We start from the raw sequence: 18,078 nt of genomic DNA on the forward strand, positions 1-18,078 counted from the left end.
ATACGATGCCGATTGTCATGCAGTCGCCCTGTGTTACACTTACTGTTGGTCGAATGATCCCAACGCTCGCCAAATTAGGGACAAGAAAACGGCACCCTACGTGTGAACAGTCGGACCATGTTGGCCGATTCGGATGCTGTGGGAGTACCTCCGCATTCTGAGCGCTCGTCGCGTGCAGAAAAAAAGGGCTAATTTTAAGTCACAACAGGTGATTGGGTGCTCCCTGGCGAGAGCACAAGCCTGCCTGGGATCAAAGCTCGTGCCAACATCTCACCATCGTCCGAATCAAGCTAACTGCCAAATCATGTAGAGGCTCGGTCCTTCCTCCCTTTTCTTCCCAAAGGGTCGCCGCATTAACCTCGTCTCCGCTCGGATACGCGGTTAACGCTTCGCTTCTTGACCTCTCATCTCGGAGGGCTCGGCTTGATGATTGAGCATGATTCAGCGTGAACCTCCCCGTTCAGGGTCGTTCTCCAGTCAGGGTCCTAGTGCATGTGAGCCTAAAAGGAACCATCTGCATGGGCTGAAGGCTAGGAGCCGGATCTCATGGACATGGTCCGGTCCCACCGTAAGATGCTTTGACTCGGCGGCATCAGGAGGTCCAGTGAGCTGAGACCCTATCAGGTCAAATCGATGTCAATCTCGAGCCCCTAGTCAACTTGCAAGACTTTGTGATCACTATGCGGAGGCGAAACAACTAAAGGCCTTGCCGCTTCACGTGCACTTTTACTTGTGACTTCGAGTGGGGGTCTATTACTATTTTTCTTATAGGACAAAGTCTCGTATGTCAAATGGAGGCTCTTCAATCTTTGGGATACTTTTCCAGCACTTGACGATCACGAGATCTCAGAGTTTTCTGGATTGCCACCTGGTGTCCGAACTGCACATATCAGAGGACCGCTAGGCTAGGCTTAGCGAGATCGGGGCTTTCGAGTATCTGCAGCTGACCATGTTCAATCTCCTTTTGGTCGCCTTCCTTGGGCCCAAAAGCTCTGAACTCGGCTCCATCGGTCTCGGAATGGCTAGACCAGATCAATGCCCGATCAAGGCTCTTGCTCGTGTTGCCACCGTTTGTGGAGATTACTCCCTAAACTGGCTGTTGACTTTGCTTAGTGGCGTGCTCGCCCGTAGCCAGATCAGACAACTCATCTGCCAAGCATTGAAGGAAGACAAGGGGCGTCTCGGGGTGCATTCAGGTGGAGGCCGTGGTCCTCCGCAGCGAAGAGTCTCACTGGGGCTTTGCTTCTTCCCAGGAGCTTGGTGCGATATGTGGGCGCCCTTCCGAAGAGAAGCTGTCACGGTGTGTACGGCGTGCCGACCGCGCGCTGGCTTTTTTGGATCCAACGCTTGCTATTTTTGAATTTGACCAGACGAGCAACCCCCGGCGTTCCCCAAAGAGCGTGTTCCCGGCCGGACAACGGACGCCAGCATGGGTGAACAGGGGGGGGGGGGGGGGGGGGGGGGGGTAAGCACTCACTTGTCTCACGGAACATTGTAGACACTAGACACTCTGAGCAGGCAGGTGTTCCGTGATATGATTGCAATGCCATGATTAATCCACCACGCAAAATTCGGGCCGTGGCCCAGCTGATGGGTTGCTGGGTCCACTTCTGAAACGAGGCTAGCTTGCTTGGTTATTCGATGAAAGGAGAGCCAGCGTTTCTTCGCGCAAGTTGCATCCCTGTTCATGATATATCATGTGATCACATGTCAGCTCCTGTGCTGAGACGAGTCTGAACAATCTTCGTCCTCACTACTACGTGAAGGGTTCTACGAGACGTTGTTGTGAAGGTCAACCGGATCTTGGTCCATATCGCAGTCAAAGAGCTCAGAATTCCACTATCGCATGCCCCCAAGCGGGAGTAAATAATGTGCGACACTAGTTCTCTGTTTGGTTAGGCTACTGAAATCTTCTATTCTAAAGTCTATACTGACATATTCCTCATTGACTCATGATTCTGTACTATTTGAACCACCACGACTGACGGAAACCGGATCTATCAGTCTCTCTTTACGACTGCACTCCAGGGCTTGTACGTAGCGCAAAACAACCACACAGACGTAAGCATAGATCACAGCCCGCTACCTACTGGACCAGGCTACCCACCTAAGATATGAGTTAGGAAGTTTGACCACAGATCACCCCAGCGACACCAAGCAAGCATATTCCAGCACGTAGTCAAACTTGATTCTGAAGTACGGCAATGACTGACACGTAAGGGTTGTCGGCAACTTTGTGGACGTCGACTTACAGAATTCTCTATGTACTACTACGAACTATCCTTTACCAATCGAGAAAGTCTTCAAGGATGATTTCCGAATTTAGTTGTCCCATTCATGTGTAATCCAAGGGTGCTGGAGGGTTTATTCATTAAAAGATTGGAGAAGCATCGTCAAAATGCTCTGAAAATGGTGGGATTACCCAGCGATCTAGGTACCAAGGTCTAGCGTGTCAGTAGTGGAGAGACCCTAATCCGCCTCCAGCTGAATTTGCGAGGGAGGCCTCGTGAATAATTGAGTGCAAAAGCCCTCGATGCTCTTGAAGGACTATACTGTTGCTTCTCTCGATTAGCAACGGTCTGTACGGAGAACAAGCGAAAACTACCAACTAGTATTCCCGATGCCATTGTCATTTGGAACGTTCCCGGGAGTTCTCCCTGCAGATAGGTATGCGAGTGACGTATTCGAGGCGTTTGACAGGAGCAGTGATGTAAGAACCAGATTCGGCAAATCTTCGACGGGAATATGCGTAGTCATTCAGGTTGAGCAAGGTAGAGGAACGAAGAGTGCTTGGTGCCAGATGGAGAAATCACAATTTTCCCTACTCGAAGCTGTGAATGCATTCCAGCAACCTCGAGTCCGTTGATATATTCACTGGGCAACTCCCGCCCTCGGATTATCTTGGCATAGGTAGGTTTGACTTTCGTCTTTGTCATTTCTTGAGCAGAACCCCATTTTTTTCAGTTGACGTATATGTTTTCGGGGATATCGAAAGCACGGACATGTGTCTTTGACTGCAAATTATACAACCTTGGTGAATTTTTAGACGTAAACTGCCTAGTACCTACCTAGTCAAGATAATAACGTACTAAACTTGAAGCCGATCTACACCTACGCGCCATACCAGGTAGGTGCTGGACCTGGGAGCCAACGACGGGCACTCTTACAATTATATGCTCGACAGATCGATTGGTATAAGACGCTAATGGATCTGAATTTAAACACTCTATTAGTGTGATCATATCATCAGGCAGCCGGGAGAATGAGTAGGATGAGCTAGAAAGCCCATCGAATGAGTCCATGTACGCTATGTTCGTTCTCGGGTGCTCTTTCTTATCAGCCGACTTGGCTGACCTTCCGTCTTCACTCAACACGCGAATGCCACTCAATGTGTGGACACTGGACAGTACAAGAGGCATTGAACGGGCCTAGAAGTTTCAAAAATATACACTGGTACGGTTGGTCGAATAAGTGAAAACATGTCATGGGCAGGGCTCAAGGCACCAGATATTAGACAGTTGACGTTTGATACTTCACATGTTATGAACCGTCCGCACCACAGCTGAACGAGGAGCAAATAAAGTCGTGAGAGAGATGCGAGCAATGCTGCTTGACTGAGCGGCTGTAAGCTATTATTTGGGGCATTTAAGATAAGATGTCTATAGAGATTCGTGAAAATTTGTATATTAAGTGCCAGTCCAGGTCATTTTCCCTGTCTCAAGCTTCTTCTTCCGTATTGAACAATAATGCCCATTCTCCGCAATGCCACATGAGTATCACAAAGCTTTTGTCGTAGGCTCTCAAGCGTTATGCGGTGTCTTTTCGATAGCCACACGCTCATGAGAGGATTCCATAGAGCCCAAGTCATCATGAACAGCCTGCTCCTCATCTTGACGCCAAAAGTCCTTCTTGCCGTGAGCAGCGCGCTTCACCCACGGAGGCAAAACACCACCGGGAACCTTCCAGGACCATGGGTCAGATTCGTCCTTGTTCGGGGGCACAATTCGACCACCACTGGCCTTTTCCAAGAGCCAGGCTGTACCGTTGAGGATGACGTAGCTCAAGATGCCGGCAATGAGACCGTAGGCGATACTGTAGGTGAAGGGCATGATGGCAATGGTCAAGAATGCTGGGACCGCGTCGCCAAAGTATCGCCAGTTGATGTTCGCTGCGGATTTGGCCATCATAGTGCCCACGATCACGAGAGTGCATCCGGTGGCCCAGGGTGGAATGGATGCGAAGATGGGGGCGAAGAAGACCGAAATGAAGAAGGCCAGTCCCGTCACGCAGGAAGTTAAGCCTGTCTTGCCGCCCTCGGAAATGCCGGCGCCAGACTCGACAAAGGCCGTGACAGGGGGACTGCCGAAGAGAGAACCGATCGAGATGGAAATGGCGTCAACCATCTAGAGTATTTGGTCAATTGCCATGCCTCTTCAAGTTGGAGATGACGAGAAGGGGAACACTCACGTAGGCGATGGCGCTGCCTTCAAAGTCCTGCGTGCGTTCGTCGATGACACCAGCGAATCGGGCCATCGAGTACATAGTACCCGTTGTATCGAGAATATCAACGTACTGCGGATGCCACGGTCAGTCACCGATGCAATTTCGTGCCAAGCCAAGATATCAACTTGAGAACATACCAGGAAAGTGATAAAGGCCAAGCCGAATTGGCCACCGTGGTCGGAAATATTCCAATCCTGTGCGACGAGGGTCTTGGTGATTGGGTGGAACGTCACCACTTTCTTGAAGAAATCAAACATACTGTCGCCGAGTGCAGTGTGAGGAAAGTAGGTCACGGGAGTCGAACGCGGCCATGAGATGATCGACACAAGCAGAATTCCCATGATGATCGCACCCTTGACCCGATACATCATCAAGAGCACGGTGAGAAAGCCACCACAGAAAATCCCGATCCACATGGTAGGATTGCGCATCTTCTCGCTGCTGATACACAAGCCAGTTTCCTTGTCAAAGTGCTCGGCCGCACATCCAGCCAACTCGATCGGCGTAGATGTGGCGCCTTGAACCAGTCCAATGCCAGCACTGTAGGTCAACCCGATCAAGGCAAGGTAAAGACCGATGCCAACACCAGTGGCGAGCTTGATCGAGATGGGAATTGCACGTGCTAGCCATTGTCGCATGCCGAGAAGGGTGAGGCCCAGGAACACCCAACCCTCGACAAAGACGGCGGTCAGAGCGACTGAATACGGGATCAACCCATTGCCATGGTATCCGACCACGGTGTAGGCGAAATAAGCATTGAGACCCATGCCGGGGGCCAGCGCGATGGGCAAATTGGCAAAGAGACCCATGCAGAAAGTTGACAGGGCAGCAATGGCGGCAGTGGCAGTCACGATGTCGCGCTTCACCTCCTGCACACAAATCAGGTATTCCTGGTTGGTAGCGCAGAAGTCGGCGATGCTGTCGGCCGGGCAGACACAAGTACCACCGGACTCGGAGGTGATGGTACTATTCACCGAGATGATGTAGGCCATGGCGAAGAAGGTGGCAAGACCGGCGCGAAGCTCGGTGAAGAAGAAGCTGCCCTTGCGTTCCCTTGGCTTTTGTATCACATTACTCCACTGTTCGTTTTGCGTATATCGCAGCGATCACTCACGTGGCCGGAGTTCTCCAGACGAAACCATCTTCCCACCGGGCTGCGCGCGATGCGCAGGTTTGTGTCATGAATCCAACCCTTGAGCCCCATTTTGGTCGCCGTGATGGTCCTCCAAATGTCTCTTCTCGAGTGTAGCGTGAGCGCTGGCAAGTCAGGAGCCGCAGATACGGCTCAACGGCCTATTCAGTCAAGTCACGAAACAACGAGTTCTTGATGACAAGAGAGAAGAAAGGACCAGGTCTGGAAAAAAAACCGCCGCCCTATTTCCCTTTAAGAGGGCTGCAGGAAGCCCAGATTTGCCCGATTTCCTCCGCCCACCAGGCCCTGTAGATAAGCTGCAGCCTCGAAATTTCTGAGCTGACCAGTGGAATAGACTGAATGGTTATCTACGAAATCTCCAGAATCCACCGCATGGGGGCCTTGGCGGGCTTGGCATACCCTCGACCCCCCGCCCCGATGGCCCTGGCAATTGGTCCCCGAGGCCTCTGGGGTGCCGACAGCAGATCGTTCCATGGGTTCGAGGCTGCTCTACCCGTCGGCCGATAGAGTAGTCAGTAGACAGACAATTGCTTCTTCCGGCAGGCGATCACATGCAATAGAGATACAAGCCTCGTGCGGAGAATGAAGCAACTGGTCTTGCCAAGAGGCTGTCAGACACCGATGTACTCTCTTGTGAGCTGGTATATCTGGTCAGGGCACTTTTCAGACCATCAGCCCTTCTGGCGGGCAGATTTAAGGTTCGATGGCAGCGGGGCTGGTGCATGCGTACGAGGGTTCGGGCCAAAGAAAAACAAAAGAAGATGATAGCTGACGGACCAAAAAAAAATGTAACGAATCACCGTATCGAAAGGCGCGCTCTCGGCACCCTCCTTGGCAAGAAGCCTAGCTTGCCTCAAGGGCTTTCTTGTCGCAAGTCACGAGTCTCGATAGGCCGCATTACACCACATTTTAGGTATGTCACCTCCGTCTTGATAGGGCACCACGTGCCGAACATACACAAACTAGAACATGCTGGTCCAGAGAAGATGAGTCAACCTGAGGCTCTGAAGTGAATTGCCGACAATGCAATGCTCCACCATTGCTGTGGAGCCGAGTCCACCCTGCAAAGTGAAGTCGGATTTCCGTTTTGATATACTCGAACCCTGCCGTGCAGAACTCCTCACGTAACAGCATCCAACACAACAATGAGGCTGAGCTCATCATCATATCGATGCCTCATTCTATCGTGACATGTTCATAGGCGACGGCGAGGGGGAAATCTCACCCACCGAACCGACTTTGATTTGCCCACACTTCGACTCTTCGGAGATTCGACACGTGTGTACTCGTATAGTACCAGCTTGCAAGTCACTGATTCGCATCACACGCATCAAAGAAGTACAGATCTTTCAATCTGCCGAGTCACCTATTGCCAGGCTGCACTGTACATGATACATTATATGGACTATACAGTGTTGAGTGTTGACTGCCGAGTGCATACAGCAAGTAACTAAGTATGTACTTCAGCTCGCCATGTCTCCACCGTCTTGTGGAGAAGATTTTGAGGACAAAAACTTCCCGCGGGAAACACTAGATAAGGATCTCATCTCTCACGTGATGTTTGTCATATACCCACCACAGCACCTTGCCACCTAGTACTGGAGCTCTTCCATGGCTTGCTGAGCGTCTCGACGAAGATCGGAGACTCGTCAAGTTCCTCGGCTGCATATGGACCGTCATGTCAAGATTGTCAAGATGACGTTGATCTGTGCCTGTACAGACTGAGATGCAAGCAGTGAAGTCCTCATTCAGAAATCATGAGTGCCGACTGGAAACGGCCAATAGCTTCGAATAGACTCGGCCCGATGGCCGGTGCACCTGAGGGTCATTCTTGACCCGCACAACAGGCCGAGGCGGTGGCCGTAGCAGCGACGCCTTGACCGGAGTCACCTGACAATGGATCACGTGACTGCAAGGGGCTCAGTCCGGAGTCGAGTAGGTGAGCACTTCGGCGGGCTTCCTCATTCAGAAGCTGAGATCCCGACAGGACTAGACTAGACTGGAATGAACCGCCTCGGATGAAACCCCCACCAAATTCAACTCCGAAAAGCTAGGCTCGAAGCATGAGGTTCGACCGTGAGCACTATCTCCTCACCCCACAAACATGGACTGCCTTGGCAAGGAGCAGTACTGTACCGGTTTGAAGCTGAAGCAACCTTCCGACAGCAACCATGATTGCGTATGTCCGCTGAATTGCATTTCGTTTGCGGGCGGAGTGCACTGAATGAGGCTGACGGGAGCTGTCGCAATACCTGATCATTCGCAATGGTGAAGACAATCTTGACATACAATTCTGTTGTTCCTGCCTCGGCTGGTCAGCGGGGATGTCTTGCCCCCGCTGGGCAGTCCGCCGATCATTTGTCAGTCTTGTTGAGGGGAACAAGATAATCTTAATAAGCAAATTTGGCGTGGGCACGCCGGCCCATCCAGAGGCCATATGTTATAATCTGTGGTGGACCAGTCTGCTGCAACGACAGTGAAAGCCATCCCATCGATTCTTCGGTTCCTGAGCTACTGTTCACCCACGGCCACTTCCTTCCACCCACTGCAACTTGCATCCTCCGAGCCACAGGCATGATGACTGAACTTCATGGACATTGCGACTCCGCATTCAACGCGGTGCGTGCGTTGTTTCGTGAACGACTCGAGAGCGGGGCAGAGATCGGTGCATCACTGTGCATCAACATTGACGGGAAGAATGTACTTGATCTATGGGGCGGCTTCGCAAACGAGGCCCGCACACGACCGTGGGAACGAGACACCGTAACCGGTGTGTGGTCCTCTTCAAAGGTCGTTACGTGTCTGGCCGTCAATATACTCGCGGATCGAGGGCTTCTTGATGTCAATGAGAAAGTGTCTACTTATTGGCCCGAGTTCGCTGCGAATGGCAAGGAGAATGTCAAAGTGTCTCATATCCTCAGCCACACGGCCGGTGTTCCCGCATGGGCTCCCGGAATCACGCTCGAGGAGATCCTGGATGTCGAGGGAGCCACCAAGAAGCTGGCCGAATTGGCCCCGATGTGGACTCCGGGAGAGTTCAGTGGCTATCACCTCGTCTCGCAGGGTCACCTGTTGGGTGAGATTGTGAGACGAGTGAGCGGCAAGTCGCTCACGCAGTTCATCGCCGACGAGATCGCCGGTCCCTTGGGTGCAGACTATCATCTCGGGTTGCCCGAAGCTGATTGGCCTCGGGCTGCGGACTTGATCCCTCCCACTGAAAGCCGGATGCCCCAAATTGATCCCGCCAGTATCGCTGCCAGGGCGTTCGCAGGCACACCCATGGGTGCGGCCTTTGCCAACTCACCCAATACTCCCGAATTTAGGAAACAGGAACTTGGGGCCATTGGTGGATTCACCAATGGTCGCGCTTTGGCCCGCATCGGAGCAATGGTGTCGTGCAAAGGTACCGTGGATGGGAAACAGATCTTGTCCCCTGGGGCGATTTCAAGTATGCTACAGGAGCAGGCTGCTGGTACCGATGCTGTTTTGATGACTTATCTGCGCTTTGGTCTCGGGGTTGGCCTGCCAGTTCCCCAGAGCTTACCTGTCATCCCAGAAGGAAACATTTGCTTCTGGGGAGGCTGGGGTGGTTCATTGATTTTGATGGATCTCGACCGTCGGATGACCATTGGGTACGCGATGAATAAGATGTATCCAACTGTGGTGGGATCGGAGGAGACGACCCATCGATACATCAAGGCAATTTACGAAGCTGTGAATCAAGCCAAGTTGTAGGAGACCGGATGAGAATGTATCAGGCTTCAAGGGCAGAGCTCGTCTTCGATGTCCCAGGGTTGACTGGGTAGAGTTCCAAATATCGAGCATTCAAGATCTATGGAAATTTGCACGCTGGGATTTCCTGCCGCCAATTATCAGCAACCTACTGTCTGGCTCCGTATGTGTGTACATCCAGTCTCTAAATATACTTCTTGGTTGCCACATTACGCAAACCAGTACCCGCGCTGCTAGTCTCTTTGAAGACCAGCTCGTCTCGCTCCCACATCAATTCCACAGCAGCCCCGACAGGGCCTGACACCACAGTCAAGAGCGCCACCTTCACCAGGAGACCTGTCACGGAAACAGTGCTCAGAATCTGCTTGTGCGCAACAGTATAGAGCTTGCAGGCCCAGAGTAAGACGCCCACAGAGCCAATCAGGTAGTCCCATCGCAGGAAGTAATGCACGCCCTCGGCGACCGTCTGGACTTTGACCCCCGACCACGGAAAAGCAATGACGAAGACTTTCGACGGGTGAAACTGGTTGACATGTTGCGGGTTGAAGATTGCCGGTGCAACAAGCGATGCGACAGATACGACCAGGGTGATCAGATGGGCAACAGTTGCATTCGCAAAGGCCGATGCGTAGACCCAACGTAAGCTGGACATGGATGCGCGGTGGCTCTTGTGGAAGAAAGGCGAAAGCGCATAATAGGCCGCCGTGGTCAAAATCGAGACATAGGCGGGCCATGGCTGCCAGAAGGCAATTGCGAGCTGTTTCATGTCGATGGATATGGTGGATGGGGCCGGAAGAACCATGGTCTGTGTGGGCACCATGTATCCGATCAAGAAGACAAAAGGCAGCACGGCCAAGACAACCCGGGGAACCTGGATATTATCGGCAGTGGGACGACGTGCCGTGACCGAACAACCCAAGTGCAGGCCGAGGAGAAGAGGGGTGGCGAAGGCGAAGGTCATCAGCTGTGCGACCAGACCGAAGATGGCAGGACTATTCGAGATCATTAGTACTGTCAACAGCACATTTGCTTGTCGTATTGAGAGTGACCCACTACGCAGCTACTGTTCCTGCATTACCTCTCCGCCATGATTCCAAGACCACGAGTGTCCAGGCCGCCCCAAATGCGCCCGAGAAACCGACGCCGTGAAGCAAAAGCGCGGGGCTTTGCCCATCGAGGAATGGGTAGAAGAACGCCGTCAGCACCGTCAACACATGGTCGACAGACTTGACCCCAGTGAAGTGAGTACGAATCGGTGCATTCACGCCCGGAAGCTTCCCAGATGCGACAGCCTCGCCTGCGAGCTCATCCAAGCCATTGATATGGGCAAAGTAGAAGATCGCATACAGCGCAAATGCACTGAGTGAGAAAAGCACGTATCGCATGATCGCTCAGTTTGGGTCCGATGTACTATGGCAAACGGCCAGACGAGCAGTAGAGCAAAGCAAGGGAACGTTTTCTCAGCACGAGTTGCGGCGCAAGGCTGGAGATGGATCTCTTTATAGACATCACTATGAACTGAGGCCTGGCATTTTCCAATGAAATCTTGTTCGGTGACGGGCTCATGTCTGGTTCCGACACATGAGAAAGAGCCAAGGCCGTTTGCTGCAGCCTCGAGCCTTTTCCGCAATGCGGGCTACTGCAGTTAGTCACACAGCTCTGCTGGATCATGCAGAGCTCTCCAGTTCTCTGCCTGAACCATGGTTGTTCCCTGACTTGCACGCATCACCAGCCGCTGGTCGGAGTTCGGTGGAAGCGATGTAAGGTTCATTGTGGATCTCCGTGGACCCCCTGGGAATGTTCTGAAATCTGAACGAGCTTTCGGCGAGAAGTCTCCACTGAGATGGTCTCACCCTACACCGCAGAAGGGTCAGCACCGGTGATCCTGCGATCCTGTCGTAGTCTGAGCAGCAGATTTATGATAGCATAAGTCACTAATTTCATGCATAGTTCTTATGGAAATCAGCCACGGAGCAATGCCCAGCCAGGTCTGAAAGGACGATAGCGCTACACTGTCCAGACGATGTAGATCACACAGCACGTGTTCTATCACGTGAGAAATGGCGTGGAATTATTGCCGACTAGCGAGTGTACGAGTAGAACCATCACTTGGTGTCAGTGATACTTCAGTTACTGTGTAATCACTGTAATGTGTATAATGACCCCTCTTGAGGTAGCCGACGGAATCGAAATGACCAGATCTGGCTTCAATTTCACTCGGTTCTGGTAGACTCAGCCCCAACTTATGCAACATCTAGTTACAGGCCTTGTGTTCATTGTTCAAAGGGTGTTTCACTTAATGACAAAATTGCAGTATTCTTTAGTAATTTCATGAAGCAGAGTAACTTGATCGTCGAAGATTAGGTAGACTCTGTACCGACTAGTAAGCGCCGTATTAGGCTGATACTGTAACTTCCTTCAACGTTTGTGAAGAACCTGCACCTGTTCAGAGGATGCTGTTACTTGACGTATTCATAGTTTTTTGAACAGAATAGTATAGATCACTGACTTCTCCCCCATCTACAGGTAACCTATGCTTTTGAAGCATTCTGAATCTTGATATAAGCTTCCTGCACCTCCTCACGGGTACGCATCAAGCTCAACCACTTGTGAATCATGGGATACTTTTCCAAGGACAGCCCAGCAAATTCATGCTGTCGCAGCCATGGCTCATAGTGATAATCCACGGCAGTGATTCGGCCAGGCAAAATACTCATTCCATCCGACTTTTGCAACTGTCCTTCGAGAACATCGTAGCATCGGTAAGCTTGAGCAACGTATCGTTCCAGTGCATCTTTGTTCTCTTGCTTGTGATAGTGTCTAGGGAAGTTGGACGATCAGCATTCCTTCCATCACACAGTATTCCCCCTGCAAGTCGGGAAGACAGTGACCTACCTGAACCAATTGACCTGTCCCATCATCGGTCCCAATGTCGTGAGCAGGAGATATTCCCACTTTTCGAAATCCACCAAGTCCTGAGCCGTTCCTCCAGAGGGACCAATCTTGTTTCCGTTGTCATAGACCCGACGCACATAGTTCATGCATGCTCCGGATTCCCATGAGACCACGCCCGTGTTGGGGTCCTCCAGAGCAGGCACTCGCCCATTCTCATTGATCTTGAGGAAAGCCTCCCCCTTGACACCCTTTTTGGGATCGTCGCCAAAGTCCCAGTTCTTCACGGTGAAGGGTATGTTGAGGGCTTCGAGCGCCATGGCAATTTTGACGGGGTTGGGTCCCGTGGCGTGGGCGTGCAAGATCAGAGGTTTAATATGACCACCCATTTTGCAGGTCGGATCAACTATGACGGGAGATTGGTGACAGTGTCAGGGTTTTGAATAAGTCACTGGCTGTGAAACTGTGTGCTTGAGTGTCGAGAAGAATAGAATGGGCAGATTGGAATGTCGAAGGTGTGAGGGGGTTGGATCTTTGAGTGATGTCACTGTCGGGTATTGTAGTGGCAAATCGAGCTGTTGCATTAAGTTGCACATTTGCTGGAACCTTACGGGTCTTTCGGAATCTGCGGGGACAATCCACTAGGTCATTCATGGTTCATGTGGGGTTTGACTATGCTGGACTAAACGGACAAAGCGCTTCATAAAGCTTCAAGGAGCTTAATGCAGGTGGTGGCTCGGATCGAACCTGGCTATCTTGGTAGCTCCCAAGGTCAACGGGCAAGCGAAGTACCGATCACGTTGCTTGATTCTGAAGCATTCCTCTCGGCGACACCATCAGACAAGCAGCTCCCTTTCCCATCTCAGAAACTACACCCCAATCGCAGCAACAAGCGCGTCCAACGCGGAACTGTGTGTCGAAGCATCCACAGAGGCAACTGGCCCTGCCCAGTTGACACCCAGTTCATTGTCCGGATTGCGATCATTGGTCCAGATACTGTCCGCGCAAGAAGTAATGACTCGTTGATACACCGCGTTTGGAGACGCCATCTGCAGGGACTTTAGGTTGCGGATGAAAATGCCCTTGAACTGAGTCCCGTCGGGGGCACAGTTGGGCTCGCAGACGTCGTGAATCACCGAATTTGCATCTGCGAGCTTGTTTATTGCCGCTTGGGCAATTCTGTTTGCCCAGTCCAGATATGTCTGGTTTGGTGCCGCTCTATTCAGTTCAACCAAGCCACCCAATATGACGCCTTGGTTGTAGGACCAGCTGTGTCTTGTTGTCAGAATTGAGGAGACTTTTCTTCCATGGACCAACAATAACGAATGACGCACTGTGAGCATGCTGGGTGACTTACACAGTCTGCTTATTATTCTGACAATTTCCCAGAAGACCATCGTTGATCGTGTAATCAGGGCCAAAAAAGTCCTGGGTCGAGAACCAGGTCCACTGTTTCTGCGCCCATTGCACATAATTCTCTTTCTCGACATCTGATGACGCTCGATTCGCAAGGTGCGCAGCCACCGAGAGGAACAGCTCGTTAGTGATTGCATTCACATATGAACTGGTCGTGCTCCAGTATATGCCACCGTTTCCGCAACGGGTGCCCCAGACCTTGGCCTGTAAGGCATCCGGAGTCAGCGAATCTGTCCGAAGAAGCCTCAAGTCAACCGGATAGCCCTCTTCACGTACCAGATTTGCGAAAATTCCCTGGGCCAGAGTCAGATATGTCGAGTCCTTGGTAACGTCGTATGCTGCAACCCAAGCCAGTGCCCACCAGCCGTCATCATCGTACGCCGAGTCCAGCCAATTGACCGCATTCACACCATCTGTGACTCGAGCTTGGGTTCTGTTCTCGGGGCCGGGATTGGGATTATAGACTGGGGCCTGGGCGAGAGTATTTTGAAACACACCGGTTGCGAGATCTCCCACTGAGGAGTCGACTTGAGCCATATCTGCAATCACAGTCATGCAATTGGCGCCATTCCACCATCCGCATGTGTCCCAAAGACCGCTGGTTGTATTATACCAGGTCTGTAAGGTGTTGAGCGCTATTTGCGCCCGTGCCAGCTCGTCGCTGGCAATCGCACTTTTAAAGTGAAGACACCCAAGAAAGACGATTCCCAGTCTGATCCAAGGCAATGAGTACATGCTTGTGACTCGCTCTCTCACTCTCTCTCTCATACACACACAGACACAAACGTACACCAAAACCAAATCCGTTCAAGCTGTTACGTTCGAGCTGTTACGTTCGAGTGTTCAATTATTCTTCTTCTCCTCCTCATTCAATAAGCAGCAGAACGCTCCCTGATATATGCTCACTGCGGATCTGACAGCAGCAAGGCAGTGCGACGGTGAAACGTAGCAAAGCGTGTTTTGAACACCACCCCCGTCAAACTGAACAGCGGTCTATCCACCTTTACATTCTCGCGCAGGAAAAACAATGCCTCGGTGCGACTGGGAAACTCTCCACAACTAGACCCCGCAAAATCAAGATGGAATCAGCAGCTATGCACGACGCGCCCGAGCCAGGAGGCACGATAAGGTTGTGAGCTCAACAAAAAGGGCCATTGCGGTATTTACCCCCGAAGCTTTCATGCATGCGAGGAGCCAAGGGAAGGCCAAATCACGGGCTCCGATGTTCAGCCCTAGAGGGAGCAATTTGGGCATGTTCTCAGGTTGAAAGAGGGGCGGTGGGTATAGAATCATCGCGTGGAGAAGTTGTTATTATGACTCGTTCCGTCCGATGAATGCATTATTTCCTGCCATAGGAAGGGATGAGCGACAACCTCGTGCTCGGCTCCATCCTGGAAAAAAGCGCGCCCCCCTGCAGAATGTGGATCTATTCACCCCTCGGCCCTTGGGGAAACATTGGCGTCCGTGTCTTGATCGTCATGGATGGCCCGGATGATCTGCCGAGTGTGGTGTCACATCGAGGTTTCCTGGAGGTCCGGATAACACGGGCCCAGTTGCACTTTTATAGCCCATCGTTGTTGGGAATCATTCCGCCTGTGTGTACAGGCCATTCAAGGGCTTCGGGTCGTTATGCAAAACGTGCCCTTGGGAGGAACTCTGACCAGCATGTAAGATGAGAATTACACAAGACAGCAAGAATTCCATTGCAGTCAGACATCCAGTTTTCAATCTCGCTGGGCCATTTTTCAACGTTCTTTCAATATCAAAGCCCGTGTTGTGTGCGCGGAAAGTAAGAATGGAACATCCACTAGACGCAGACGGGGTAAAATCAACATCAATGAGTCGCCCCCAAAGATGACATATGTACCAAATCTCTGTCCGTAGGCCAGCATGTGAGGAAACTCAGATCGTATACAACCTTAGATGTGCACCACCCGCCAAGCATGAATTTTACTCTATCGTCTCAAAAATCAGTAGGAGCTCCCTACCGAGTCATTTCAATTGTGATATGTCAACATTTCACGTGTCAGATACCGAACTAATCGGACCGAGCAAGTCCTTCGTCTTCATTCGGACTGATCACCAAGTGGTCCATTTGCCAATTGTGCACAACCATCCACCTCACTAGAGAATCTCGAGAATATCGCGGACCTCATCGCTAGATCATGCATCCGCATCCGGAGAACATCGCAACATTGTCCGACCCATCACTCATTCTGGTGTCGAGTGAATCGATAAGTAAAGCATTCTCTGGACGATCCATCCTATCCACGCCTGCTATACCTTCTCAGGTAGAGGACGCTTCTGAGTCTGACTATTCCATAGGGTTAACTAGTCGCTTCTCTCGAATGCTGAGTCAGCTTCAGCTGATACCTGACCACGGTAAAGGTTCGATTACTACTCTACTAACGGTCATCACTGCATCGTCATACTCACCTTATATTCCTTTTATCACATCCTCCACCGCAACGTGCATACACGTCAAAAAGCTTAAAAGGCGTGGTGATGAGGCTGGTGTACAGCAAAGGCGCGAAAATACATGGTTTCTTTGACGAATAGACAGATAAAGAGCCTGTGGTTGCCAGATCCAGGCTTCAGTGGTTTATAACTCATGATCGGTCATCTGATAAATCAGGTGAATTTCGGGTATCTTGCATAAACTGTGGGGGTAGAGATCTGTAGTATACAGGAGGGGATCCTCGGGTCTCACGGTTTGTCCAACTTCAGGCAGATATTATGCATGACTGCCACCTGCTGCTGGATAACAAGGGCTGGAGAGCCAATATGTACAAGGAATGAGTGGGCGGAAAGAGGCAAAAACCACGATTTGGATCCATGACTGGAGGGGGAAACGATGGACATGAGCCATTAGATTTTGTTTTTTTGCAAAAGCAGTCATGAAATGCAACGTTGATGAGTGTGCAGTGGACTCAAGACGGACATGTTTCCCCTGCATATGAGAAGGAGAAAATGGGGGGGGGGGGGGGGGGAATCAATTGGAGAAAGTCGAAGAAGAGAAGAAAAAAGAATGGAAAAGAAAAGAGTCTCATCGCCTCCATCGGCGAGACGGGTTATCTTTAAAATCGTCTTTGCTAGAACGCTCACTCTCAACCTCCGGCGGATAAGCTGGCTCGGTAGTGATTTCGATGGTAGTTTCTTGGTATACCTTGCCGATGTTGTCCATCTCAATGCCGGGTTGCACAATATTATCTGTGGACCCGTCTCGGTCGTGGTTGGTGCCCCCCACAACCGTTCGGGTCTTGGGATCAGCAGCAGTAATAGTGGTGAGATGATTCTCTCCGTATCGCCCGCGGCTGCTGGCGAACTTGTTGTAGGAGCGGTCTTGGCTGGGTTCGGAGTCAATGATAAGGTTGCGACGGGTCAGAGTGTAAAGAATGACATCGACTAGCCCGGAGCTGGTGATAATGGCGCCTAGGAGATAACATGTGTCAGTGGGGGTTGTGTGAAATAGAGAGAAGCGATCAGAAAATAGTCTCGATCTTACCCGCGCAGCAGAAGAACGTAATGGATGGAGCATAGCCGTTGGCCGTGGACATGCGGCCTGCCGCGAGAGGCAGAGAAAGAATGATGTAGACAATGGGGTAGATAGTCATGTAGCCCACCACCCGACGTAGGCGCTTCAAACTCTCGAGTTGACTGTTGCCCAGAATGGCCGACGCTGCAATTTGCCGTCTAAGCTGCATGTACATGATCGCGTACAGCATAACAGTGCCGAATTCGGCCAGGAAAATCCAGATATAATGGGTCCACAGGCGAACGGGCTCATACTCTTCGCTGATCCAGCACCACGCGCCAGAAGGAATAAAGACACGATATCCGTGAAGGGCGATAGGAATGACGGAGATGATGCCGATGAAGACCCAGACTCCAATGACAAAGCATACAAACATCTTGTGGGACATTTTGTAGCCCCAGACGACCAACAGGAAAGTATGGAACGCAATGGCCAAGACGAACAAGCCACTTCCAGGATCTCCGATTTGAAGCCAAAGTCCCTGCAGGAAACATGCAACGGTTCCGGCTTCGATCTTGTTGGTGGCGATCCATTTCAGACATACCAAGAAAGCGAGCGATTGCTGGAAATCGGCCAGGACGAGGTTGTAAATAAGAATGACATACTGATTGTAACCGATGTATCTCTGGTAGTTTCTTCTCCAGAAGATCAGTCGAAAGGTAATGAATGCGAGTAGCGTCAGAGTGGCAATGAGTGAGAGACAAGCCATGATGGAGACGGCAATGAGGCCGCGGTGTTGAGCGATGGGCAATGGATCAATGTCTAACGTCAAGGCAGCGCCCGATCTCGACGATATATCATCCTGAATGGCTCGCGCGAGCAGACTTCGCAGAAACATTCCCGACAT

General features: G+C 51.3%; 7 protein-coding genes across 7 annotated transcripts; 2 read left to right on the forward strand and 5 right to left on the reverse strand.

Moving 5' to 3' along the window:
- Positions 1–949: 949 nt before the first annotated feature.
- On the forward strand, positions 950–1,552 carry N7539_002802 (uncharacterized protein; the record flags this gene model as incomplete). Its single annotated transcript, XM_056932405.1, has 3 exons — positions 950–1,304; positions 1,371–1,465; positions 1,523–1,552. The coding sequence occupies 3 exons, from the start codon at positions 950–952 to the stop codon at positions 1,550–1,552; spliced, it is 480 nt and encodes a 159-aa protein (XP_056792364.1).
- Positions 1,553–3,800: 2,248 nt separating this feature from the next.
- Positions 3,801–5,707, reverse strand: N7539_002803 (NCS2 family permease; the record flags this gene model as incomplete). The annotated part of the gene is made up of 4 exons (XM_056932406.1): positions 3,801–4,403; positions 4,468–4,572; positions 4,641–5,582; positions 5,618–5,707. The coding sequence occupies 4 exons, from the start codon at positions 5,705–5,707 to the stop codon at positions 3,801–3,803; spliced, it is 1,740 nt and encodes a 579-aa protein (XP_056792365.1).
- A 2,526-nt stretch (positions 5,708–8,233) lies between these two features.
- N7539_002804 (serine hydrolase domain-containing protein) lies at positions 8,234–9,391 on the forward strand (the record flags this gene model as incomplete). Its single annotated transcript, XM_056932407.1, has 1 exon — positions 8,234–9,391. The coding sequence occupies one exon, from the start codon at positions 8,234–8,236 to the stop codon at positions 9,389–9,391; it is 1,158 nt and encodes a 385-aa protein (XP_056792366.1).
- Positions 9,392–9,572: 181 nt separating this feature from the next.
- On the reverse strand, positions 9,573–10,773 carry N7539_002805 (uncharacterized protein; the record flags this gene model as incomplete). The annotated part of the gene is made up of 2 exons (XM_056932408.1): positions 9,573–10,380; positions 10,442–10,773. 2 exons carry the CDS (start codon positions 10,771–10,773, stop codon positions 9,573–9,575), a joined length of 1,140 nt encoding a protein of 379 aa, XP_056792367.1.
- Positions 10,774–11,919: 1,146 nt separating this feature from the next.
- On the reverse strand, positions 11,920–12,669 carry N7539_002806 (glutathione S-transferase family protein; the record flags this gene model as incomplete). Its single annotated transcript, XM_056932409.1, has 2 exons — positions 11,920–12,208; positions 12,284–12,669. 2 exons carry the CDS (start codon positions 12,667–12,669, stop codon positions 11,920–11,922), a joined length of 675 nt encoding a protein of 224 aa, XP_056792368.1.
- A 480-nt stretch (positions 12,670–13,149) lies between these two features.
- Positions 13,150–14,431, reverse strand: N7539_002807 (putative glycosyl hydrolase; the record flags this gene model as incomplete). Its single annotated transcript, XM_056932410.1, has 3 exons — positions 13,150–13,549; positions 13,638–13,900; positions 13,973–14,431. The coding sequence occupies 3 exons, from the start codon at positions 14,429–14,431 to the stop codon at positions 13,150–13,152; spliced, it is 1,122 nt and encodes a 373-aa protein (XP_056792369.1).
- A 2,311-nt stretch (positions 14,432–16,742) lies between these two features.
- gprC lies at positions 16,743–18,078 on the reverse strand (the record flags this gene model as incomplete). Its single annotated transcript, XM_056932411.1, has 2 exons — positions 16,743–17,128; positions 17,202–18,078. 2 exons carry the CDS (start codon positions 18,076–18,078, stop codon positions 16,743–16,745), a joined length of 1,263 nt encoding a protein of 420 aa, XP_056792370.1.

Source organism: Penicillium diatomitis (genome assembly GCF_028827545.1).
Source record: "Penicillium diatomitis strain IBT 30728 chromosome Unknown utg000003l_segment0_segment0, whole genome shotgun sequence".
NCBI classification, from domain to species: Eukaryota; Fungi; Ascomycota; class Eurotiomycetes; order Eurotiales; family Aspergillaceae; genus Penicillium; species Penicillium diatomitis.